This window comes from Malus sylvestris, chromosome 12 (genome assembly GCF_916048215.2).
Source record: "Malus sylvestris chromosome 12, drMalSylv7.2, whole genome shotgun sequence".
In the NCBI taxonomy this organism is placed as follows: domain Eukaryota; kingdom Viridiplantae; phylum Streptophyta; class Magnoliopsida; order Rosales; family Rosaceae; genus Malus; species Malus sylvestris.
In genome coordinates, this window is record NC_062271.1 from 9,003,346 (window position 1) to 9,031,109 (window position 27,764).

Genomic DNA, 27,764 nt, shown 5'->3' on the forward strand with positions numbered 1-27,764 from the left:
TTAGCTAATATTTTGCAAGGATGATCTATGAATCGAGACTAACAAAATAGACGGTTCGGATCGTTGAAATTAGATGTGAAGTGGGTCCCACACCTAATCCCCATTTTTTTCAAAAAATGGGGATCCCTCCCCTTAAGCTCTCTGTATATATATATATGGGTGTTTATAAGGTGCGGACGTTAAAATGCATCTTGCGTGTGGACTGTAATCAGACAGTGGTGATTTGCTGAGCTCATAGGTAGAACCGGGTTGTTGTGATCCAGTGTAATTAAACATTTAATTTTTTTTTATTCGGTTGGTATGTATTTGTCGGAGAGAAAGTTGAAGGATATGTTCGAGTGTTGGAGAGGGAAAGAAACAGAGGCCGAGACATGGAGTTGGGGTGAAGATCGATTCTAGTTGGGCTAAAGCTGCGTTATGATCGATTCCAGTTGAGGAGGATAATTTTATACCTTTAATTTTTTTTTTCGTTCACTAGGGGTGTTTTTGTTGGCGAGAGAGGGGGAGAGTAATCTTATACCTTTTGTTGATGCACAAAATCAGTGGGGACTTTGGTATAACAGAAAATGTTAAGTTTGTGACCTTCGCTAGATTGCTCCGGTCACTAGTGTGGATAAGTATGTAAATGGATAGAGATAGGGAAGCAAACACAAGATGTACGTGGTTCACCCAGATTGGCTACGCCCACAGAGTAGAGGAGTTCTCATTAATTGTGAAAGGTTTACACACAAGTACATAGGTTCAAGCTCTCATTTTGTGAGTACTAGTGAATGATTTAGTACAAATGACATTAGGAAATATTGTGGGAGAATGATCTCCTTTTATAGAAGAGAGTTTCTAACTTTGTTTTGACATTGACACGTGTCGTGTTGTGATTGGCTTCTGATGTTGACACATGTCGCGCTATGATTGGCTTTTGATGTTGACACGTGTCGCGCTATGATTGGCCTCCTGGTTGGAGGGAAACTCTTCTGGGTCCTTGATGGTATAACGTTGACCGGTGCTCGGTAGTTTCGGGATTGGTAAAGTATGGTACAAACAGTGCTCCCCTAAGTTCCCGAATGAGGGAAGCTCCTCGGTTGGGGACTTGCAAGATCCAAGCCGCTGAGTAATCACGAAACTTCTATGTACCAAAGTGTGATATCGTTTTCACTTGCCTTATCTGTCTCACAGGTAAATGTGGCATCTTCTCTGGAAGTACTTTTCCTCCATCCAGGGGTGGTATCTTTAACCGGTGGAGATGCACAAGGTAATGTATCAATTTCACTTGAAGCTTACTTGTAGTTTCGGGCTTGGTCAAGCGCAATACAAACCATGTAGTAGGAGTCTCCTAAGTCACCGAGTTAGGAGATTTGCCGAAAGAGATGACAGACAAGGTAAGCAATCAGAGCTCCCAGCAATCAGTCCCAGATCAGAAGTTTGATTTCGAGTTTCGGCTGATTGTTCTCATTCTCCCTATCTTGCAGGCAGCAGGAAGGATAAATTAAAGAAAAAGGAGAAGTGATGATATGAGATACTTTTGCTTTTGAAGAAGTAACTTTCCACAGGCTTATTCTTGAACTGGGCTGGAGGGTTTTCTAGTTTCCTCTAGAGTATAACGCCGACTCAAGAATTTGAGGGTCAAAACAAGTCCATCAAATCAAGAGTGCGTTTGACCTTGATGATATGAGATACTTTTGCTGTTGACAAAGTAATAGATGAATCGGCACGTGTTCTGTTGCGCTTGTCTCCACCTGCTTCTTTGTATCCTTCTCACTTGCCCTATCTGTTCCTCAGGCAGATGTGGTATCTTTTCTAGAAGCATAAGATGTTGAAGATGAGTACTCGAGAGCAATGCCAAGTAAGTAATCAGGCAAGGAGTTCCAGGTAGTCAGTTCCTGACTGGAAGCTTGATTCAAAGTGCTGACTGATTGCTCTCTTTCTCTTTGCCTTGTAGGTAAGAACAAGGCCAAAGGAAAAGACAGGGAAAAAGCATGATATGTGATACTCTTACTTTTAACCCTGATGATATAAGATACTCTTGCTCTGGTGTGGCTTGTTTGCAGAGGTATTATCAGGGGAAAGGAAGCTGAGTATTTCGAGAGGTTTCGTTGGGAGTGTCCTTTCAGATATGAGAAATGGTTGAGCATTTTTGCAGGTCTGCCTGTCCGTGGAGGGTGGAGATAGACATATATAAGAGTTTCCCCAACAACAAGTAGTAACACTATTTCTTTACCCTTCTTGGTCATAGTAATGTAGTGAGAGCTGCAAGCTTCACGTGTTTTAACTTTGTCAGAGCACTTTGAAAAAGTGATATGTGGTATCTGCAAAGCTGATGTTGCGTGTGAAGATTGCAGACAAGCTTTATCCAAGGAAATCTGGCTCTCGAAGTTCGAAGAGGGTGCCTCTTCGATTTTCGAACAAGCAAGCTCTCGAGATTCAGAGAACGGGTGCCTCTTCGATTTTTGAGAAAACAATCTTGTTGGGAATCTGGCTTTTGAGATTTGGAGAGCGGTGCCTTTTTGATTTTTGAGAAAGTAATCCTGTTAGGAGTCTGGCTCTTGAGATTCGGAGAACGGTACCTCTTCGATTTTTGAGAAAGTAATCCTGTTGGGAGTCTGGCTCTCGAGATTCAGAGGGCGGTGCTTCTTCGACTTTTGAGCAAGTAATCCTGTTGGGAGTCTGGCCCTCAAGATTCGGAGAGCGGTGCCTCTTTGATTTTTGAGCAAGCAATCTTGTTGGGAGTGTTTTCTCGAATGTGAGTAAAGGTTGGGCATTTTTGCCAGTTTGCCTTGCCATGGAGCACATAGGTTGACACACACAGGGACTTTCCGGTTATCAAGCAGTGGTGCTGTTCTTTTACCCTTGTGGGTAATGGTAGAGTAGCTGAACCTTCAAAATTTATGTGTCTAAACCTTGTCAGAGATCTTTGGCAAAGTTATTTGTGGTACCCGAGGAGCTTATGTTGCGTGTGGGGATTGTCGACATATTTTACTCAGGAAAATCTGCTTTTCGAAATCTGAAGAGTGGTGCCTCTTCATTTTTTAAACCAACGGCCTTGTTGCCCTTTCTTTTATAAAGGCACTAATTGTGTGCAAGAAGTACGTTCAGAGAGTTATTGTTTGCAAGAATTTTTCCCTTATTTTTGTACTTCAGAGATTTATTGCACCTCATTTCTCCTTCATCATTTCTGAGAATGTCTGGCCCATCCGACCTTCGTTTTGACTTGAACTTTGGTGAAGAGGTAGCCATGCATTCTCAAGACAACATATGGCGCCCATCCTTCTTATCCCCTATTGGTCATCTTACCGTTGGGGACTCTGTGATGAAGAATGATATGACCGCTGCGGTGATGGCCAGGAACCTTCTCACTCCCAAAGATAACAGACTACTTTCCAAACGGTCTGATGAGTTGGCTGTTAAGGATTCTCTGGCTCTCAGTGTTCAGTGTGCAGGTTTTGTGTCTAATATGGCCCAACACCTATTTGCTCGAACCCGCCAAGTTGAATCATTGGTAGGTGAAGTGATAAGTCTCAAACAGGAGATCAGAGGGCTCAAGCATGAGAATAAACAGTTGCACAGGCTCGCACGTGACTATGCTACAAACATGAAGATGAAGCTCAACCAGCTGCAGGAATCTGATGGTCAGATTTTAATTGATCATCAGAGATTTGTGGGTTTGTTCCAAAGGCATTTATTGCCTTTGTCTTCTGGGGTTGTACCGCGTAATGAAGCTCCAAATGATCAACCTTCGGTGCCTCCTCCTTCTGGGGTTCTGCCTAGTACTGAGGCTCTGAATAATCACCCTATGATGCCTCCTCTTTCTGGGGCTCTGCCGACTGTTAAGACTTCTCCTGAGCAACCTTTGTGAAGGCTCACTCTTGTTTGTTTATTTTGATTTATGTATATGTACATATTTGTAACTTATCGGAGATATCAATAAACAAGATTTGCTTCATTTCAACGTATTGTGTTAAATACACCAAGGCCTTCTTCACTAAGTTCTTTGAATTTTTTCTTTTGTTGAAGCTTGTATGTTGAAGCTTTGTGAGTGAAACATGTATGTTGAGGTAGTGCTCCCTTAATTTCCCGAGTGAGGAAAACTTCTCGGTTAGAGACTTGAAAAATCCAAGTCACTGAGTGGTTGTGAGACTTCTGAGTATCAAGGTGCAGTAGCATATGGTAGGAATCCCCCAAGTCTCCGGTCGAGGGAGTTGACGTAGGAGGTGTCTTACTAGTAGCCAAGTTTCCAAAGTAACAAAACTTCACCATTTTCCTTTCTAAGTGGTAGCCTAAAACTCCTCCTTCATATACATTTGTTATAAAAGTTGTTAGGCCTAAAGAAGAGGAGGCCTATGCAATTTTTTTTTAAATTTTTTTTCGAATTTATTTTCCGAATTTATTTTTTTTCGAATTTTCAAATTTTTGAATTTTCGAATATATATTAAGCTTTGTAGGTGAATCTTTGGTGTTGAAGCTTTGTAGGTGAAGCTTTGAGGTTGAAGCTTTGTTGGGTACCATGAATTGATTTTGCTTCACACTATCTTGATCAAGATAGTGTGAAGCTTTTGGTAATTTGTAGTTGTCCTCCATTGATAAAGATTTGTTGAATTTCCTTTTTTTTTTTTTTGGGAAACTAGAAATTTGAAAATGTGGGAGAAGACAACATATACAAATTTTTTTTTTCCACACTGTTGAGCAAGAGATTGTGATGCAAGCCACACCTTGTAGTAGTTGAAGGTTTGGATGAACCATATAAATTGAATTTGCTTCAAACAATCTTGATCAAGAGTGTGTGAAGCTTTCTACAAGTTGTAGTTGCCCTTCATTGATGAAGCTTTTGTTGGCACCATAAATTGGTTTTGTTTCACACTGTCTTGATCAAGAGCGTGTGAAGCTTTTGAGAATTGTGGTTGAACTCCTTTGATGAAGCTCTTGTTGGCACCATAAATTGGTTTTGCTTCACACTGTCTTGATCAAGAGTGTATGAAGCTTTTGAGAATTATGGTTGCCTTCATTGATGAAGCTCTTGTTGACACCATAAATTGGTTTTGCTTCACACTGTCTTGATCAAGAGTGTGTGAAGCTTTTGAGAATTGTGGTTGAACTCCTTTGATGAAGCTCTTGTTGGCACCATAAATTGGTTTTGCTTCACACTGTCTTGATCAAGAGTGTATGAAGCTTTTGAGAATTGTGGTTGCCCTTCATTGATGAAGCTCTTGTTGGCACCATAAATTGGTTTTGCTTCATACTGTCTTGATTAAGAGTGTGTGAAGCTTTTGATAATTGTGGTTGAACTCCTTTGATGAAGCTTTTGTTGGCACCATAAATTGGTTTTGCTTCACACTGTCTTGATCAAGAGTGTGTGAAGCTTTTGAGAATTGTGGTTACCCTCCATTGATGAAGCTCTTGTTGACACCATAAATTGGTTTTGCCTCACACTGTCTTGATCAAGAGTGTGTGAAGCTTTTGAGAATTGTGGTTGCCCTCCATTGATGAAGCTCTTGTTGGCACTATAAATTGGTTGTGCTTTACATTGTCTTGATCAAGAGTGTGAAACTTTTGAGAATTGTGGTTGAACTCTTTTGATGAAGCTCTTGTTGACATCATAAATTGGTTTTGCTTCACACTGTCTTGATTAAGAGTGTGTGAAGCTTTTGAGAATTGTGGTTGCCTTCCATTGATGAAGCTCTTGTTAGCATCATAAATTGGTTTTGCTTCACACTGTCTTGATCAATAGTGTGTGAAGCTTTTGAGAATTGTGATTGAACTCTTTTGATGAAGCTCTTGTTGGCACCATAAAGCTTCACACTATCTTGTTCAAGAGTGTGTGAAGCTTTTGAGAATTATGGTTGCCCTCCATTGATGAAGCTCTTGTTGGCACCATAAATTGGTTTTGCTTCACACTGTCTTGATTAAGAGTGTGTGAAGCTTTCTACGAGTTGTAGTGTTTGCATTATTACAGAGGAGAAATGTCTGAACTCTCATTATTTTGGTGTTAGTAACAAAGGATACAAAATCAATGGGAATGACACTCATTCCTTACGAATTCATTCCTTACAAAGAAACCTGCTAAATGACCAACTTTTTAAAAGAGAACGAGAATAACCAAAAGTAGATTAGAAACTCCCCCATGCATTCTGAATTCGAAACTTGGATCCCCCTCTCCTAAATTATTGTAATAGTTTCGAACTCTCATCATTTCTCCTAATAATAGTAAATAAAAAAATTAAAAAAAATACCAATAGTAGATTAGAAATTTCAATTTAATTCCTATGTATAAAAATCCATTTATCCCATGAGCAATCAAGCATGTGGATAATTCCTCCCTCCTACTTTTCTTCATCTTTTTTTCAACAAGTATATATCTTGCAAAATGCAATCTCTAGTTCTCTACGGACTACTTACTAAACATCCTCATGCTAATATCTCGTGGGGCACTTCTCCTAGTTCAGTTTATGTATATCTGCAAGGAAGTCTTTCCGTATAAGAAAACGATTTTTGCATCCATTTTCTTTTTACACACTCTTTTTTCTAACGTTAGACTATAAAAAAGGTGCGAAGATCATATCCTGTTCCATCTAATGCCAACGACCAAAAATATAGCGTGACATGTGGGTCCTCTACAAGGTACTACTATCCCTGTGTAAATTAAGATTCTTAGTTTGATGTGATTAAGTTCATCTTATCACTGTTTTGCATGGTGTACCTTTAATTTTCCGGCAGGCAGAAAAGAATGCGTTTCTACATTCAGAGGAGCAAACTGTATGTTGAGAGATGGCTGGTTCGAAAAGGATGTTGAATGACCAATTATTTGATAAATAATGCACAAAAATGTAAATAAATCGTGGACTTTGAGTAGAAATATTAATGGAATAGGATTGTAAAAAAGTGACAACAACTAAACTTGTGTTCAGAACTTTGTAATGGTAGTGTCGAATTGGTTGCATAGTCGTAGATATTTCAACTCAAACTTTTAAGTAGTTGTTACGTGCAAGAACTTACTTACCATTCTAATAGTGGAGGATTTAAAAGTTAACTAGAAGTTTTTTCCTTCAACATTTTGTGGCATCATGTTTTTAGAGAGGCAAACATTGTTGTTAACATCATCACAAATAGTCGTTACGCAGCAGATGACACTTAGCATGTCACGTATGTATGAGGTTTAACCATTTGAAACGGAAAGTATGCTACAAAGTATGTAAACACAATGTTAGACACACCAAACAGGACTTAAAACTTTTAGGTAAATCCCACAAAACTAGTAAAACATGTTTATGGAGAAAACTAGACAATCACACATATAAAACTTATTAATTTCTCATACATCTTTTTCTGTATTATCCATTAGTCCATATATACATATATATGCAAGCACATGATTTCATACATCCTAAGAAATATATAATAAGGGAAGCCAAGAATTAGCTAAGGTGCCTTATGAGAATTCCTCATGAAGTCATACTTCCATGAGGAATCGGTCAAATAAACTCTTTTTTGAGCTAAAAGCCCAACGGCCTAGACATCTTTACTGGGCCGAGGATTGTGGTTTTTCAATTCGGGTTGATTCATTCTTAGCTCAAGTTGTTATTTCAGGCTCAAACATAGTGATTACGTAATGTTTCATTTCAATAACTAAAACTGCAATAGTCTATCTTTATTGGAAAATTAACTAAAATATTCATTATTTGTTAATTTTAATAAAAAGAATCTCACTTTAGTACCTTACATAGGATTGAACTTGATTTTTTTCAATGGTATTACTATTTTTGCCAATTTTTCCTAGACATAAATGTGAGTGATGATTGTTCCACATAGTGAGGGAAAGGCATGTGTGGATTTTTTTATGCAGAGACTCAGATCTAGATGGCCAGTCACCTCCTCGACACGTATACGAGCTCACCACCAAATCAAGATTGTTGTGTTTTTTTTTTTTTTTTTTTTTGGGAAAAAATCAAGATTGTTGTGTTTGCCCTACTGTGTTGCCGACATCAAGGAGAATGTGATGCAGAAAATGTCCACAAACTTTTGGTTAATGCATGTGCTCCAAGATACCAAATTTTGAGTTCTCAAACCAACGATATGCTTATCTCTCAGTGTACTATGAATGGTTTCAATCAAGCACAGTTAAATGATGGACAAGCTAGTCGAATACAAGTTAACTAACGAGAATGATAGAGACTCGATCGTCTTATCGAATTATCATTTTTGCAGTCACAAAGACTAAGAGTTCGATGGGATTTCGAGTTCTACTTTGCTTTATCTTAAATCTTACATTATTTCCCAAGACAAGTCGAATACAAATTGGCTAAAGAAAGTGGAGATGAACTCGACCGTCCGTATCACATTCGCAGCCTTTTTCGTAGTTACAATAGACTGCGTATTCAATGGGACCTTCGAATTCAACTTGCCTTCGCATAGTTATTACATTATTTCTCCAAGACAAGTTGAATCCAAGTTAACTAGCGAGAGTGGAGATGAACTCGACTGTCCAATCACATTTGCAACCAATTTCGTAGTCATAAAACACTGAATCCGGTGGGAACCTTAAGTTCAATTTGCCTTAGCCTAGTTCTTACATTATCCCATTGGATTTATATAATATAAATCAACCTTTGAGTGGTCTACTACATGTAATAGGAATGTAATATTGGAGAATAATGTTGATTATGATTTGATCTCTTAAAGTTATCAATTTTTATAAGGTGTCTTATATTGTAAATAGGATTGATGGAATCCTTAATTGGATATGATTATGATACTTAACTTGGAGCCTAAGAAAGTAAGTTTAGGTTTCCTTTATGGATGGAAACCCTAGCTTTTAGCCTATATAAAAACGCCGGTCCCTATAAGCCGTAGAAAACATAACATAATGCTTCTCATAAAATAGTTATATTTCGCTAGGTGTTTGTAGAAAATCTTGGTGTTGCCGTGCCCTTCTTCCTTTCGTGTTCGACCTCCATGGCTGTCGTTGGAATTAGGTCAGTCACTCCTTCATATGTATTTTAATTATATGACCTTATAAGGCTAGACAAGTTGAACCCAAGTTATCTAGCGAGAGTGGAGACATGAACTCGGCTGTCCAATCGCATTCGCAACCATTTTCGCAGTCATAAAAGACTCTGAATTTGGTGGACCCTCGAGTTGGCTCACATTATTTCCTAGCTAGCATCGAGTGGAAGTGGTGACGGTACCCCTCAAGTTCAACTTAGCCACCAAAGGAACAATGCTTATCAACCTCCCCAACCCACCAATAAACTCAGTCTGGCAACATGCAACCATCAAGTAACCGAAAAAGATGAAAAACGAAGCACAGAAACCCTACTGTTTAAGCAATCTAAGAAAACCAAAACTTTTGAATGAGATTACTCACCAGTGGTATATCAGAAAACGACAGGGGCAAAGGTGGCAGAAAGGTGACGACGGATCTGGCCAAGGGGTGGGTGTGTAGTGTATGTATCTTTCTTGATGCCATTGTTGTTTATTTAGCAAATGAGAAATGGCAACTTTTCAAACCCGAAAATGGATAACTTTTATAGTGCCGATGGCTAAGGACAAAAAGAGTGAAAGGGAAATGGATTTTTATATTTTGGCCACCCATTCCTCCTATGTAGTATTTTTTTTTTCTTAAGATAATTTGACCTATGAGTTTTGACCTTTTCACCTAAGATGCAATTAATAACTCGTTTTCATGAAATTTGATTGTAAATTATCTGCGCCAAAGAAAAATTTACAATTGTAAAAATAAGGGAATTGTTATTAGCATTTCAAAAATCTCATTTCGCACTCCAAAATTTCTATAATTAGAAAGAAAAATACACTTAAGTGTAGAATGAGATTTTTAGAGTCCTAATAACAATATAAAATTTCTAGAAGTGCCAATAACTTTTTATAAGAGATATTATTAGCACTTTCAAAAAGCTATTTTTCCTTCATTACTAGTGCGTTTTTGTTTTTAGATGTAAAAGTTTTAGACTATCAATAACAATACCAAAACAAAAGTTAAAGGAATAAAAGTTTATAAATGTTATTAAATTCATAGTGATGTTCATGGCAAATGAAACCATGTTAATAATATATATACGTTTTAAAATCCCAATTTGGTTCTATAAAAAGAACCTCAAACCCACTTGAGATTCATCTCAAAACTTCAATCATATAAGGCTATTCACACTTTCATCCAAGTCTCATTTCATTGATGTATCATATATGGCTGACGGTGACCAACACCATCAAAACCAATCCCAAGTGGTAGTTGTCATGGTGCCCTTGCCAGCCCAAGGCCACCTCAACCAACTCCTCCACCTCTCTCGCCTCATCTCCGCCTACAATATCCCCGTCCACTACGTTGGTGCCGCCACTCACAACTGCCAAGCCAAGCTCCGAGCCCACGATTGGGATCAAACCTCAGTCTACAAGATACAATTCCATGACTTCCCAACGCCTCCTTTCCTCTCCCCTCCTCCTAACCCCAATGCCACAAACAAGTTTCCCTCTCATCTCCAACCCTCCTTCGAAGCCACCGCCCACCTCCGCCAGCCCCTGGCGAAGCTCTTACGCGAGTTGTCACTCAAAGGAAGAAGGGTCATCGTCATCCACGACTCCATGATGGCTTCAATCATTCAAGATGTTGCTTCTATACCAAACGGAGAGTCCTACACTTTCCACTCCGTCTCTGCCTTTACGATTTTTTTGTACTTGTGGGAAGTAATCGGAAAACCGAAAAAGCTCGAGGAGCTCGATGTCAAGCTCCCAGACGGCATCCCATCTCTCGAAGGTTGTTTCACTGTTGAGTTCAGGAATTTCATTGATGAACAACATAAATACCAAAAGTTGAACAACGCAGGGAACCTTCACAACACCAGTAGAACCATTGAAGGACCGTACATGGATTTACTCAACAGGATTGGTGATCAGAAGAAGCATTGGGCCATAGGGCCATTCAACCCTACAACGGTTGCGTACCCTAATAACAATTCAAATAGTAGTAGACACATGTGTTTGGAATGGTTGGACAAACAAGAACAAAGTTCAGTGATGTATGTGTCTTTTGGGACCACCACAGCCATGAAAGATGAGCAGATTCAAGAGCTGGCAATTGGGTTGGAGGAAAGCAAGCAAAGGTTCATTTGGGTTTTGAGGGATGCTGATAAAGGCGACCTTTCGAATGGTGCGGAGGTTAGAAGGGCTAAGCTGCCAGAAGGAATTGAAGAGAGATTCAAAGGTAGGGGATTGGTGGTTAGAGATTGGGCCCCACAGTTGGAAATCCTGTCCCACAAATCAACAGGAGGGTTTCTGAGTCACTGTGGGTGGAACTCATGCATGGAGAGCATCACCATGGGGGTCCCTATAGCAGCTTGGCCAATGCACTCTGACCAACCAAGGAACACTGTTTTGATCACAAAGTTGCTTGGAGTTGGGTTTGTGATGAGGGATTGGGATAAGAGGGATGAGCTTGTCACGTCACAGAACGTTAAAAATGGTGTGCAGAAATTTATGGGGTCTAAAGAAGGGGAGGAGATAAGGAAGAGGGCAGCGGAGTTGGGGGCTGCCGTCCGCCAGTCGAGGGTTGAAGGTGAAGCTTCTCACATGGAGTTTTCTTCCTTTATTGCTCATATCACCAGATAATAGTATTTGAGTACTCTATTTGTTATCTAACTGTGGAGCTTGCAGGCCCTTGGACTCAGACTCGTAGATTTCCATCCTGTCATAGCTCGAGATAAAATTAAGAATTTCAGCCTCCTTTCGAATGTCAAGTGTTTCCTTCACTAAAAGAAAGAAGAATCCTATTTCGACAATAAAAAATAAGTTCCAGTCTCTAATCAACCTAGTTGTTAGAATGAAACTTTATTTATTTAAATAGTTTGATCAAGGTCCCTAGCATCATTTAAAAAATTTAACTCATGAATTTATGCATTCAATATCCCACAAATTATGAAATTTAAACAAATCCAAATAATATTGTTACAAATCTAACATTTACATAAAAATCAATAATAGAGTAATTTGTTCTTCACATAGTTCTAGCAAAAAAAATAAAAATTGTACTCACGTAATTATTAATAGGAGTGTGCTATCCACACATCCCTTTTTACTTCTCACACATCCTTTTAATTTCCACCGTCTGATCAAATGAATTCAAGAAGATCAGATGATAGAAAATAATTAGGGGTGTGTGAGAAGTAAAAAGTGGTATGTGGACACGAATCTCAAAATTCAAACTCATCTAACGGTGATAAATATGGTGGTGAGCATACACCACTCTAAATGATGGTGAACAAAAATGCTCCCTATTAATATAGTGCAAGAAATAACTATTGATATATTTTAAAACATATAATAAACACATATAATTAGCATGGGTACGTTCATTAAAAAAATAAGAAACTTTATTTTAATCCTTAGCAAAAAAGGCTTTTAGACTAAAATCATGAGTAAGATCAAAATCTTATTTTAGTTCCTTGACACATTAATCACCTCATTTATTAATTATATTTTTCTGTTTTAATAATTTATCTTTTTCTTCCTAATTTTAATTTATTAATTATATTTCATTATAATTATAATTTTTATTTCATTCATCGTAATATATTTTGTTGTAAACATTAGATAAACTAATTTTTTTTATACAATATATTTCGATGTACTTTGCCTTCTTCATTTAGGTACATTAAATTCATAATAATACATTTCGGTGTATACATTTAGGTACACACATTTCGGTACATACATTTCAATACAAACATTTAGTTACATTAATTCAATATAACACATTTCGGTGCATACATTTTGGTACACATATTTAGGTACATTAATTCGATATAATACATTTCGGTACTAAATTTTGGTACATTAATTCAATATAAATACATTTCGATACTAATATTTAGGTACATTAATTGAGTCTTTCAAGTTTGAAGAATGCTAAATAAAACTATTAAATTAAAAAATAAATTGGTCAAAAAATAAATTAAAAAGTGTACATTAATAAATTTAAATATTTAATGGGAGATTGAATAAAAAACATGTTAATTAATTTGAATTAAGGACACATCAAGGGACTATAATCCATATGTAATCGAACACTAGGTTTTCATCAAATTTCAATCTTCTTGAAGGACTAAAGTTAAAAAACCCCTTAAAAAATATTTGTACAAATAAATTAAAAATATGGGTACATATTAAAATTCAAAACTATGGGTACAAATTAGATTGAAAATATGGGTACATATTAAAATTCAAAATTATAGGTACAAATTAAAACTAAAAATATTGGTATAAATTAAAAAAGGATAGAAATTATAAATAGAAATATATGAAAAAAAAAATACTAAAAAGATTATATTTGAAAATAATTAACAATTTTTCATTTTTAAATTGACATATAATGACTTTTAAATAATATAATATTCAAATAATGATATAAAGAAAAGTTAAGTGACCTTGATCAAGAATGAAAAATGAATAAGGTTTCAATTAATGAGAATAAGAAATTAGGGATATAAACTTAATTTCTCCAAAAATAAATAAGTAACGATTTTATTTTATTTTGTATATTTTTATGACACAAGCTACACATGTTAGTCCTTTCGTTTTGGTCACGTACACATTTGAGTCCTTAAAAATCCATGTTCAGCCCACACTTTATACATGTGTACTCGGGGGTAGCTTTTGCATCAACTCCAATCACTTTCGTCCAAATTCAATATGTGGGGTTATTTGAACGTATTTCTTTTTTCGGCAATTGCACTATTTCAAAATTGGTTGCTTTCATTTTCCTGTTGATTAGTAGGTGAGAAATATAGGTAGCTTTTGCATCAAGTCCAATCACTTTCGTCCATCTTCAATACGTGGAGTTATTTGAACAACGTGTTTCTTTTTTCGGCAATTGCACTATTCCAAAATTGGTTGCTTTCACTTTTATGTTGTTTAGTAGGTGAGCAATCAATTTTAGAATAGCCCAATTACCGAAATATATATATATTTCTCACTTACTAATCGACAGAAAAGTGAAAGCAACCCATTTTAGAATAGCGCAATTGCCGAAAAAAGAAATACGTTGTTCAAATAACCCCACATATTGAATGTGGACGGAAGTGATTGGAGTTGATGCAAAAGCTACCCCCGAGTACACATGTATAAAGTGTGGGAATCTCGCGTTGGAGCCCCTGCGATGGTTTCCTTTTCTTTTTTTTTTTGTACTTTTGTGGTGGTGGCATTGCCACGAAGGCACATTTGGTGGCTGATAGTTTCTATTCTAGTTTAGGATTTTTTTTGTTGTTATTCAGCTAGTTACTTTTGAATCTTTTTATTGTATTTTTTTTTGGTTGCTGAACTTGTATTTAAGTTGTGAACAGTCTTTTGAATTAATTTTTCTTTATACAAGTCTTTTTATTTAATGGAAGTAATCTAGTCATTTTTTTCAACAAGTATTCTTGCAAAATGCAATCTCTAGTTCTTTACAGACTACTTACTTGACATCCGCATGCAGTCATGCTAATATCTCGTCCGGGCACTTCTCCTAGTTCAGTTTATGTGAATCTGCTAAGAAATTTTTCCCTATAAGAAAATGATTTTCGCATCCCATTCTCTCTTTACACGCTCTTAAGTTTTCAAACGTTAAACTAATAAATTAAAAGAAAATCAAATGATAAAAACTAATACAAGTGTACTAAAAAAAAGTGCGAAGATCATTTTCCGTTCCATCCAATACCAATAACCAAAAACATAGCGTGACATGTGGGTCCTCTACAAGGTACTATTATCACTGTATAAATTAAGATTCTAAGTTTGATGTGATCTAGGAGGATCCTCTCCTAAGTCTCTTTATGAGGATCTTAGGGATCCTCAAATCGTATCCGTTCATCGTATATCGTGCGGTCAGTTTTCTTCAGATAATATTCATATTTAATTTAAAATAAAAATATTTAAAATGATTTCTGACTGCACAATGTACGATGAACGGACACGATTTGAAGATCCTCAGGATCCTCATTATGATGTGATAAGTTCATCTTATCACTGTTTTGCATGGTGGACCCTTAATTTTCCTGCAGGCAGAAAATAATGTTTTTCTACGTTCAGAGAAGCAAACTGTATGTTGAGAGACTGGTTGGTCCGGACAAGGACGTTGAATGACCAATTATTTGATAAATAATGCACAAAAAAGTAAATAAATCTGGATTTTGAGTAGAAATATAAATGGGACAGGATTGTAAAGATGTGGCAACAACTAAACTTGTGTTTAATACTTTGTAATGGTGGTGTCGAATTGGTTGCACCGTTGTAGATATTTCAACTCAAACGTTTAAATAGTTGTTACGTGCACGAACTTACTTACCATGCTAATAATGAAGGATGTGAAAGTTTACTAGAAGTTTATTCTTTAAATATTTTGTCGCATCATGTTCTTAGAGAGGCAATCATTGTCGGTAATATCATCATTACACGGTAGATGAAATTTATTGCATGTCACATATGTTATGAGGTGAAATAACGTTAGACACACCAAAAAGAACTTCAAACTTTTACGTAAATCCCACAAAACTAGTAAAAAATATTTATGGAGAAAACTAGACAATCACATATAAAACTTAATAACTTCTCATACATTTTTTTCTGTATTATCCTTGAGTCCATACATACACAATATATGCAAGCACATGATTTCATACAACCTAAGAAATATATAATAAGGGAAGCCGCGAATAGCTAAGGTGACTACTGAGAATTTCGTTTTCCACTATTTATGATATTGCCCAGCTCAGGAGCAAGTTCTCAAAAAATCTCCTTCACACATAGCTTCTGAAGGGCTAACTTGATAGCTAATGCAGTGGCTATACTTGGATATCAGTATCATCATAATTGCCACTACAAAAACAAGCTGATAATCGTCATTAGTATTATGGCTGGTTTGGTATTGTTGTGCTTTAAAAAAAAGCTGCTTCTGCTGTGCTGTGAGAATAAGCAGTTGTTAAATAAAGCAGCAGAGTGTTTGGTAAACTTTTTTGTAAAAGTACTTTTGGAAAAGAAAAAAACAGTATGATAGTGTTTGGTAAACTTTTATGCAAAACAGCTGTGACGGTGTGAAATGACCAAAACCAAGCTTATCTATCTATTACATTTTTTTCCTTTTCTCTTTTCTTTTACTTTTCTAGAACGCTCTCTCTAGAATCATCTCCATTTTTTTCTCCTTCCCGTCCAACTGCCTCTCTGTCTCTCTCTCTTCACTTTTTCTCTCATCACCAAATTCCATTCTTTTCGCCACTTTCTCCCTCATCATCAAAGATCTTTGGTAGAGATGAAGCTAGGAGGAGCAGAAACGGGATAATCGAGATGAAGGGAGAAGCTTCCTCCGAGAAATGGGAGAAGCTTCTGGAATTTCGAAGCTGATTTCGTACAGCGATGATCTGGTGAAGGTGTTGAAGGACCAGAGGGAGATCAACAACTTGGCGCAGTGTCTCCAGCACCGCAAGGCCTTCCGCTCCTCTTGCGATTCTGATTTCAATGAAGTCCAGAACTTGCTTCGAGGTTTGTTTCCTCACTTGGGTTCTGTTTGTTTCCCAAGAAAATTTCTGACCCAGAAAATTTTCAGTTAGTCGCTTATACTTTTTTCCACTTTCAAGCAAGCTAAAGTATGCCTTAGGTAAATCTGGGATCGTATAGTTTAGAAACTTACTTTGTGCACACCCGTAGAGAGCTCCACCTCAAAATGTAGGGTTCTAACCCATTATCTGGGAAAATGTTTTCTTAAAGAGGGGGACATAGGGGTTAGGTTCAATTTTTTTTTTTTCTGGTTGATTCTCGTATTTCCCTTGCATAAATGTTTCTCAGAAAGAACATATTTGGTTGGTGATGTATGTCGATACGTGCATTGATTGATGAGTTCTTATATGAAGCAGACTATGAGATAAAGGGTAGGATTGCCAGAAACTTTCATTAAAGGGTCATTGTTCACCCGTGTTTTAGAGGTTTATGCAGAAGCTAAAAAGTCAGTTTTTCAAAGCTGTCTTTTGCTGCTTCTTTTTTTTGGCTTTTTTCACCTAAAACTATGAAAAAAAGCTGAAGCTGGAAGTTTACCAAACACCAAAAACTCTCCCAGCTTTTTTTTAAAATCACCTCAACCCCAAACCATACCTTAGTGGCTAATGAAGTGGGTAAATACGTATTTGTTGATGCACAAAATCAGTGGGGACTTTGCTACAACAGAAAGTGTTAAGTTTGTGACTTTCACTAGATTGCTCCGGTCACTAATGTGGATAAGTATGTAAATGGATAGAGACAGGGAAGCAAACACAAGATGTAAGTGGTTCACCCAGATTGGTTACATCCACGGAGTACAGGAGTTCTCATTAATTGTGAAGGGTTTACACAAGTACATAGGTTCAAGCTCTCTTTAATGAGTACTAGTGAATGATTTAGTACAAATGACATTAGGAAATATTGTGGGAGAATGATCTCCTTTTATAGAAGAGAGTTTCTAGCTTTGTTCTGACATTGACACGTGTTGTGTTGTGATTGGCTTCTGATGTTGACACGTGTTGCGCTATGATTGGCTTCTGATATCGACACGTGTCTCACTGTGATTGCCCTCCTGGTTGGAGGGAAACTCTTCTGGGTCCTTGATGGTATAACATTGACTGGTGCTCAGTAGTTTCGGGATTGGTCAAGTATGGTACAAACAGTGCTCCCCTAAGTTCCCGAGTGAGGGAAGCTCCTTGGTTAGGGATTTGCAAGATCCAAGCCGCTGAATAATCACGAAACTTCTAAGTACCGAAGTGTGGTATCGTTTTCACTTGCCTTATTTGTCTCATGGGTAGATGTGGCATTTACTCTGGAAGTACTTTTCCTCCATCCAGGGGTGGTATCTTTAATTGGTGGAAATGCACAAGGTAATGTATCAATCCCACTTGAAGCTTACTTGTAGTTTTAGGCTTGGTCAAGTCGATACAAACCATGTAGTAAGAGTCTCCCAAGTCGCTGAGCTAGGAGATTTGCCGAAAGAGGTGACAAATAAGGTAAGCAATCAGAGCTCCCAGCAATCAGACCCAAATTAGAAGTTTGATTTCAAGTTCCGGCTGATTGTTCTCATTCTCCCTATCTTGCAGGCAGCAGGAAGGATAAAGAGAAGAAAAAGGAGAAGAGATGATATAAGATACTTTTGCTTTTGAAGAAGTAACTTTACACATGGTTATTCTTGAACTGGGCTGGAGGGTTTTTTGGTTTCCTCCAGAGTATAAGGCTGACTCAAGAATTTGACGGTCAAAACAAGTCCATCAAATCAAGAGTGCGTTCGACCTTGATGATATGAGATACTTTTGCTGTTGACAAAGTAATAGATGAATCGACAGGTGTTCTGTTGCGCTTGTCTCCGCATGCTTCCTTGTATCATTCTCACTTGCCCTATCTGTTCTTCAGGTAGATGTGGTATCTTTTCTAGAAGCACAAGATGTTGAAGATGAGTACTCGAGAGCAATGCCAGGTAAGTAATCAGGCAAAGGGTTCCAGGCAGTCAGTTCCTGACTGGAAGCTTGATTCCAAGTGCTGACTGATTACTCTTTTTCTCCTTGTCTTGCAAGTAAGAACAAGGGCAAAGGAAAAGACATGGAAAAAGCATGATATGGGATACTCTTGTTTTTAACCCTGATGATATGAGATATTCTTGCTCTAGTGTAGCTTGTTTGCAGAGGTATTATCGGGGGGGGGGGGGGGGGAAAGAAAACTGAGTATTTCAAGAGGCTTCTTTGAGAGTGCCCTCTCAGATATGAGGAAGGGTTGAGCATTTTTGCAGGTCTGCCTGTCTGTGGAGGATGGAGGTCGACATATATATGAGTTTCCCTAACAACAAGTAGTAATGATATTCTTTTACCCTTCTTGGTCATAGCAATGTAGTGGAAGCTGCAAGCTTCACGTGTTTTAACTTTGTCAGAGCTCTTTGAAAAAGTGGTCTGTGGTATCTGGAAAGCTGATGTTGCGTGTGAAGATTGCAGACAAATTTTATCTAAGGAAATCTGGCTCTTGAAGTTCGAAAGCGATGCCTCTTTGGTTTTCGAACAAGCAATCCTATTAGGGATCTAGCTCTCGAGATTCAGAGAGTGTTGAGCAATCCTATTGGGGATCTGGCTCTCGAGATTTGGAGAGCGGTGCCTCTTCGATTTTTAAGAAAGCGATCCTGGTGGGAGTTTGGCTCTCGAGATTCGGATAGCGATGCCTCTTCAATTTTTGAGAAAGTAATCCTGGTGGAAGTCTGGCTCTCGAGATTCGAAGAGCGGTGCCTCTTCGATTTTTAAGAAAGCAATCGTGGTGGGAGTCTGGCTCTCGAGATTCAGATAGCGGTGTCTCTTCGATTTTTGAGAAAGCAATCCTAGTGGGAGTCTGGCTCTCGAGATTCGATGAGCGGTGCCTCTTCAATTTTTGAGCAAGTAATCATGTTGGGAGTGTTTTCTCAATGTGAGTAAAGGTTGGGCATTTTTGCCAGTCTGCCTTACAACGGAGCACGGAGGATGACACACATAGGGACTTTCCAATTATCAAGCAGTGGTGATGTTCCTTTACCCTTGTGGGTAATGGTAGGGTAGCTGGTCCTTCAAAGTTTATGTGTTTAAACTTTGTCAGAGATCTTTGGTAAAGTTATTTGTGGTACCCGAGGAGCTGATGTTGCGTGTGGAGATTGTCAACAGATTTTACTCAAGAAAATTCGGAGAGTGGTGTCTCTTCGATTTTTGAACAAGCAGCCATGTTGCCCTTTCTTTTATAAGGGCACTAATTGTGTGCAAGAAGTACGTTTAGAGAATTATTGCTTGCAGGAATTTTCCCCATATTTTTGTACTTTAGAGATTTATTGCACCTCATTTCTCCTTCATCATTTCTGAGAATGTTTGGCCCATCCGACCTTCGTTTTGACTTGAAATTTGGTGAAGAGGCAGCCATGCCTCCTCAAGACAACATATGGCGCCCATCCTTCTTATCCCCTACTGGTCATCTTACCGTTAGGGACTCTGTGATGAAGAATGATATGACTACTGCGGTGGTGGCCATGAACCTTCTCACTCCCAGAGATAACAGACTACTTTCCAAACGGTCTGATGAGTTTGCTGTTAAATATTCTCTGGCTCTTAGTGTTTAGTGTGCAGGTTCTGTGTATAATATGGTCCAACACCTATTTGCTTGAACCCGACAAGTTGAATCATTGGCCGCTGAAGTGATAAGTCTCAAACATGAGATTAGAAGGCTCAAGCATGAGAATAAACAGTTGCACAGGCTCACACATGACTATGCTACAAACATGAAGAGAAAGCTTGACCAGCTGCAGGAATCTGATGGTCAAATTTTACTTGATCATCAGAGGTTTGTGAGTTTGTTCCAAAGGCATTTATTGCCTTCATCTTCTGGGGTTGTACTGCGTAATGAAGTTCCAAATGATCAACCTCCGGTGCTTCATCCTTCTGGGGTTCTGCTCAGTACTGAGGCTCCGAATGATCATCCTCCGGTGCCTTCTCTTTCTGGGGCTTTGCCGACTGCTGAGACTTCCCATGAGCAACCTTTGTGAAGGCTCCCTCTTGTTTGTTTATTTTGATTCATGTATATGTACATATCTGTAACTTATTAGATATATCAATAAATAAGCTTTGCTTCATTTCAGCGTATTGTGTTAAATACACTAAGGCATACTTCACTGAATTCTTTTAATTTCCTTTTGTTGAGGTTTGCATGTTGAAACTTTGTGGGTGGATCCTGTAGGTTGAAATAGTGCTACCTTAATTTTCCGACTAAGGAAATTTTCTCGGTTGCAGACTTGAAAAATCCAAGTCACTGAGTTGTCATGAGACTTCCGAGTATCAAGGTGCAGTAGCATATAGTAGCAGTCCCCCAAGTCTCCGGTCGAGGGAGTTGACGAAGGAGGTGTCTTGCTAGTGGCCATGTTTCCAAAGTAACAAAAATTCACCATTTTCCTTTCTAAGTGGTAGCTCAAAACTCCTCTTTCATGTACATTTGTTATGAAAGTTGTTAGGCCCAAAGAAGGGGAGGCCTAGGCTCTCCTTTTTTTTTTTTTTTTGAAACTTTTTTTCTTTCGAATTTTTGAATATATATATATATATATATATATATATATTTTGAAGCTTTGTAAGTGAAGCTTTGGTGTTGAAGCTTAGTAGGTGAAGCTTTTGCAGGTGAAGCTTTGGTGTTGAAGCTTTTGTAGGTGAAGCTTTAGAGTTGAAGATTTTGTAGGTGAAGCTTTGATGTTGAAGCTTTGTAGGTGAAGCTTTGAAGTTGAAGCTTTTGTGTTAGCTTTTGTGTTGAAGCTTTGTAGGTGAAGCTTTGGAGTTGAAGCTTTTGTAGGTGAAGCTTTGGAGTTGAAGCTTTGTAGGTGAAGCTTTTGTGTTGAAGCTTTGTAGGTGAAACTTTTGTGTTGAAGCTTTGTAGGTGAAGCTTTTGTGTTGAAGCTTTGTAGGTGAAGCTTTGGAGTTGAAGCTTTTGTAGGTGAAGCTTTTGTAGGTGAAGCTTTAGAGTTGAAGCTTTGTAGGTGAAAATTTGATGTTGAAGTTTTGTAGGTGAAGCTTTGAAGTTGAAGCTTTTGTAGGTGAAGCTTTGGTGGTGAAGCTTTGGTGTTGAAGTTTTGGTGTTGAAGCTTTTGTAGTGAAGCTTTTGTGGTGAAGCTTTGTTGGGTACCATGAATTGATTTTGCTTCACACTATCTTGATCAAGATAGTGTGAAGCTTTTGAGAATTTGTAGTTGCCCTCCATTTGTTGAAGCTTTTGTTGGTGAAGCTTTTATGGTGAAGCTTGTAGGTGAAGCTTTGTTGGGTACCATGAATTGATTTTGCTTCACACTATCTCGATCAAGATAGTGTGAAGCTTTTGAGAATTTGTAGTTGCCCTTCATTTGTTGAAGCTTTTGTTCGTGAAGCTTTTGTGGTGAAGCTTTGTAGGTGAAGCTTTGTTGGGTACCATGAATTGATTTTGCTTCACACTATCTTGATCAAGATAGTGTGAAGCTTTTGAGAATTTGTAGTTGCCCTCCATTTGTTGAAGCTTTTGTTGGTGAAGCTTTTGTGGTGAAGCTTTGTGGGTGAAGCTTTGAGGTTAAAGCTTTGTTGGGTACCATGAATTGATTTTGCTTCACACTATCTTGATCAAAATAGTGTAAAGCTTTTGAGAATTTGTAGTTGCCCTCCATTTGTTGGTGAAGCTTTTGTGGTGAAGCTTTGTAGGTGAAACTTTGAGGTTGAAGATTTGTTAGGTACCATGAATTGATTTTGCTTCACACTATCTTGATCAAGATAGTGTGAAGTTTTTGAGAATTTGTAGTTGTCCTCCATTGATGAAGCTTTGTTGAATTTCCCAATTTCCTTTTTTTATTTATTTTTTATTTTTTATTTTTTGGGAAAACTAGAAATTTGTTGAATTTCCCAATTTCTTTTTTTTTTTTTTTGGGAAACTAGAAATTTGAAAATGTGGGAGAGACAACATATACAAATTTTGCTTCCACACTGTTGAGTAAGAGATTGTGATGCAAGCCACACCTTGTAGTAGTCAAAGGTTTGGATGAACCATATAAATTGAATTTGCTTCGAACAGTCTTGATCAAGAGTGTGTGAAGCTTTCTACGAGTTGTAGTGTTTGCATTGTTACAGAGGAGAAATGTCTGAAGCAGATGCAAAATGGTTGAAGAGCTTGATATTCGTATACCATGCACTGAAGCCGTTGTTGGCTTGCAATAACACTTTGTTGGTGACTATAACTCTTGTTAGGCATAAGTGCTCCCCTAGTTGAGTTGTAAAGCTTGAGGGTTTTTGATTATTTGTGAATGCTAGGAGTTCACATGTACAAGTTGTACCACTCGTCTTCTGGTTGGTGGAATGAATGGTGAGTTGCTTTCATCACTTGGTTGGTGGTACGAAGGTGAGTTCATTCATCACTTTTCATCACATTTCATCACCTAGTTGGTGGCACGAAGATGAGTTCCTTCTTCACCTGGTTGGTGGCATGAGTGGCAAGTTGCCAAATGATATTAGAGTACGGGTTGTACATTTCATCACCTGGTTGGTGGCATGAAGATGAGTTCCTTCTTCACTTGGTTGGTGGCATGAGTGGCAAGTTGCCAAATGATATTAGAGTACGGGTTGTACATTTCATTACCTGGTTGGTGACATGAAGGAGAGTACGGGTTATACATTTTATCACCTGGTTGGTGGTATGAAGATGAGTTTCTTCTTCACCTGGTTGGTGGCATGAAGGAGAGTACGGGTTGTACATTTCATCACCTGGTTGGTGGCATGAAGATGAGTTCCTTCTTCACATTTCATCATCTGGTTGGTGAGAATAAGGGCAAGGTGTTAAGGCACATTGTAGCAAATGTCGAATGACACAAAGTATGTTGAACCCTTTCAAAGCATAGTTGGCTTATGTATGGATGTGTTGGAATGTATGATGTTTATGTATGAACGTGTTTGAATGTATGATGTTTATGTATGAATGTGTTGGAATGTATGATGTTTATGTTGATTGACATGAGTGATGCTTATGAATGTTTTGCTATGCATGAAGGGATTCATGCTTTCGATATATGAACCATGTTGGTTGTAACACTTAGTATCACATACTTTGTGTCAAAGTACGCATGTTGAAGCTCTGGGTTGGAGTATAGGGGTAGGTCAGTGTAGACCAAGTGTTCCAGTGCTAGGAATGCAAAAGACTCAAGAGAAGTTGTTTGAATTCCCTCTTCTTTAAATATTTGCCAAATGGCTTGTGTGACAAAAGATCTCAAGCGGTTGAGGGTCAAAACATTTGTAATGTGTATGCCTTCTTATAATAGCATTTCCTTCAGTACCTAGTCCTCCACTTTGAAAGAGTGAGGCTTGGTCCCATAGTTATAATGGTCGACGGTACGTTCACCCCTGGTTGTCTTGATACGAACTTTTATCCTTCTTGTTGTAATAGGCTTGCTAAGAGTAAAAATCCTTCCTCTTACCAAGAGACAAATACGTTTGGTGACTTAGCAAGTAGCTAAATGAGGCAAGAGATGATGCAATGGGTGTCTGAATGGTCAAGATCTCCTCACTTGGTAGAACTTGACTTCCATTTCCCACTTGTTGATAGGGGTTAACCATATAGGGGTTCCCTTGGTATGTCCTTGCTTCGGCGGAGGCGTGGTTGTAAGCTTATGCCATCACCTCAGAGTAAGTCCTCCAAGTGTTGGCATTGATCATGTACTTGAAGAAACAATCACGTAGGCTTGCCGTGAAGGCCTTAAAGGCGGTCTTGTCATCTGCTTCAACATAGCGAGAATACTCATGGCTGAAGTGACCGGCATACTCTCGTAGTAACTTGTCCGGCTTTTGGCTAATAGTGTACAAGTCATCAATTTAGAGCTCCGCCAGAGAGGGTGGAAGGGAAGAGAAGACATCGCTCTTCGTCTGTGTGCATCTGATATGCCATGGTAGACTCAAAGATGTTAAGGTGTTCAATCGAGTCTTCCCTTCCAGTATAGAGTTGTAAACCAAGCTTTTGTTTTGTCTTCGCTTGAAGAGGGTGTCGAGGATCCTTCTTGTGAGAGGGCCAGGCCTGGATTGGTTTCAGTCAGGTATCTCGGCCTGACGTTTGGCCTTCAACTTGTTTACTTCCTTAATGAGTTATAGGATAAGGGGGTCCTGAGTGGAGTCATGTACCACTGGAATTTTCTTCCGTAAGTCTCCATCGCCTCTTGGAAGTAGGAAAGTTTGAGCAAGAGCGTGTGGTTTTTCCTTGGACTTGCCGTATTGACTTCTAAGGCGAGTCTGTCGGAATACCTCCGAGTCCCTTGTACCTTCATGTTTCTCTAGGACATGTCATTCCTTCCCTAGATTGACAGCTGGCCTGGGTCGTGGGAGGGGACCGAGTCTTTCAGAAACCCTTGGGTCATTGATTTTCGAGCTTATGTGGAAGGGATTCTCTTGACGTTGCTTTAGGAAGTCTAGGCAGTCACGATAAACGGCTTTCAATCCTTCTAACCCTTCTACAATGAGATGTCTTCCTCCACTTCTCTTGCTTCGGATCGAAGCAGCTGGGTTGAGAGAAGTCTCATGTTGATCAATGTTTTGATGATTAGCTCGCTCCTTATCAGGGATACCCATGTCAAAGGAAGGTGACCCTCCGTGTTGAGGGGCACCCAGATGATGATTGATGTCCACAGGGGCAACAAGCTTGCGTGTTTGAGCACGCCTAGTTTTGTGGAGCATCTCGAAGAGCTTCTCATATTATTCCTGAAGGATCTCATTCTCTATTGCTATCTTGTTGTTTTGAGCCTCCAACTCACCGACTTTAGCTTCAAGAGCAACCTTTTTTCCTTCCTTCTTTCATTGCTTCGCACTATGTGCAAAAGGGGTGTCATTCTGTGTGTTGTGGCTTCCTTCACTCCCCATGTTAGGAAGGGATGCCTGGTCAAAAGAGAGTGTACGAATGGTGGAAACCAACTTGACAAAGTTGAAGAAAGTGGGAATAAGTGTCGTTCCCACAAACGGCGCCAAATGTTGATGCACAAAATCAGTGGGGATTTTGCTACAACAGAAAGTGTTAAGTTTGTGACCTTCGCTAGATTGCTCCGGTCACTAGTGTGGATAAGTATGTAAATGGATAGAGACCGGGAAGCAAACACAAGATGTACGTGGTTCACCCAGATTGGCTATGTCCACGGAGTAGAGGAGTTCTCATTAATTATGAAGGGTTTACACAAGTACATAGGTTCAAGCTCTCCTTTAGTGAGTACTAGTGAATGATTTAGTACACATGACATTAGGAAATATTGTGGGAGAATGATTTCCTTTTATAGAAGAGAGTTTCTAGCTTTGTTCTGACATTGACACGTGTCGTGTTGTGATTGGCTTCTGATGTTGACACTTGTCGTGCTATGATTGGCTTCTGATGTCGACACGTGTCGCACTGTGATTGGCCTCCTAGTTGGAGGGAAACTTTTCTGGGTCCTTGACCGTATAACGTTGACCGGTGCTTAGTAGTTTCGGGATTGGTCAAGTATGGTACAAACATTATTCATTTTTTTGAAGCACTTATAAGGACTTACTCATCTCATTTTGTACAACTGAAATCATTGGAAGACTCTGGTTGTAATTCCAAGCTCGTTAGAAAAAAAATTAAGCCGATGACATATAACATCAATTTGAAGTTTGTTATACCATATATTGGGCCTCAGTATTTGGGCTTCATGACTTAGCCCATGATTCATGTAAAAGGGGAGGAAGCCATTATTCTATAAAAAGGCTCCCTCACACTTACTTAAAAGAGGGGAAAAATAGAAACGGGAGAGCAAACAGAAGCAAAGAGAGCAAACACTGCCTCTATAGCCTCCATGTATATTCAATTTTCATTTACATAGTGAAACGGAATCGGCACTAGTGTGGACGTAGCCTCAACTTGAGGTGAACCACGATATATCTTTGTGTTCTTGTGCGTTTGTGTGATTCATGGTTGGATTTACGTTGGTTCAAAATCGACCCGATTTTGTGCATCCACATTTGGCGCCTTCTGTGGGAAATGATACGAAAAGCTATGTCGGTTCTCTCTACTTTTTTCATCTCACCACCGTGAAACCCTCACAACCTCCACCGTGAATCTACAAAACCCAAAAACCCATAAACAGGATCCCTTACCTGCGAGTCCCTCTCCTCGTTTCTCTCACGATGAGAGGCTTAATCTCAAACGTGAAGCTCCTAGCAAGCAGCAGGCCATAGGCCTCATCTCTGCGCAGCTACAGCTTGATTTCGATGGTCATTGAGCACTCCTCCCGAGGGGAACGCGCGTACGATATCTTCTCCCACCTTCTCAAGGAGCAGGTCATCTGCACCAACGACCCCATCAACGACGACACTTCCCACGTCGTCGCCGCGCAGCTTCTCTTCTTGGAATCCGAGAACCCATCTAAGCCCATCCACATGTACCTCAATTCCAACCATGAAGAAGTGCATGGTAGTTGGGTTTAGTTACGACGGGATGGTGGCGTTTAAGCTAGCCGAGCTCTACCTGGACCTGGTAGGAACCATGGTAGTGTCCGGTTCGATCCTGGGCATGACTTGCTTGTACCGCGACGCTATCATGGAGAGGCTCGGGTTCTCGTCGTCGTCAGAGCTTTTACTGCCGAGCTCGGTGAAAGGGCTCAAGGCTCTGCTGTCTGTTGCTGCTCACAAGAAGCTGTATTTTTTTTATCAGCTTCACAAGGACTTCCCTGAGTCGCCGTGCAGCGCGTTCCCATCAGCAACCTCGTGGTCGGCGTCGACTTGGTCCCTATCGCTCCCTTCCTCTAACGCCATGAGAAACATGCACCATAACTATGCCAATGCTGCATAGTTGTTCACAAGCTTGGCAAGATGGATGAGTGGGTTATTAGATTGTATGCGTACTATGGTGCAGTGTGCAACATGAGCATGACAGCATGGCGCTAGAATGAGGGTGTCGACCACCAACATGGAAGAAGATAAGAACTTTATCTTTTCTCAAATGATTTGTTTAATATTATCACTGTTTATTTAATATTTTATCATTTATCTTTAATCATTCCTCACCACTACATTCATTATTTCAGTTACATTCATTATTTAAGTGTTAGAGTGAAACTTCAATCATTCATGACAGGTATAAATACAAAATATAATATAGTCCCACTATCCCACTATTTGGAAAAAGTCTTCCTTTACAGCTCGTTGTTTAATATTATGTTGACCAAAAACATATCACATCACTTACCATTTTATTATTTTAATCCATTAGACACAGGGTTGGGTGATCACATTCACCAA

General features: G+C 38.9%; 1 protein-coding gene across 1 annotated transcript; it reads left to right on the forward strand.

Moving 5' to 3' along the window:
* Positions 1-10,077: 10,077 nt before the first annotated feature.
* LOC126591813 (zeatin O-glucosyltransferase-like) lies at positions 10,078-11,805 on the forward strand. Its single transcript, XM_050257515.1, has 2 exons — positions 10,078-11,554; positions 11,653-11,805. The coding sequence occupies exons 1-2, from the start codon at positions 10,189-10,191 to the stop codon at positions 11,700-11,702; spliced, it is 1,416 nt and encodes a 471-aa protein (XP_050113472.1). The 5' UTR covers positions 10,078-10,188; the 3' UTR covers positions 11,703-11,805.
* Positions 11,806-27,764: the final 15,959 nt, after the last annotated feature.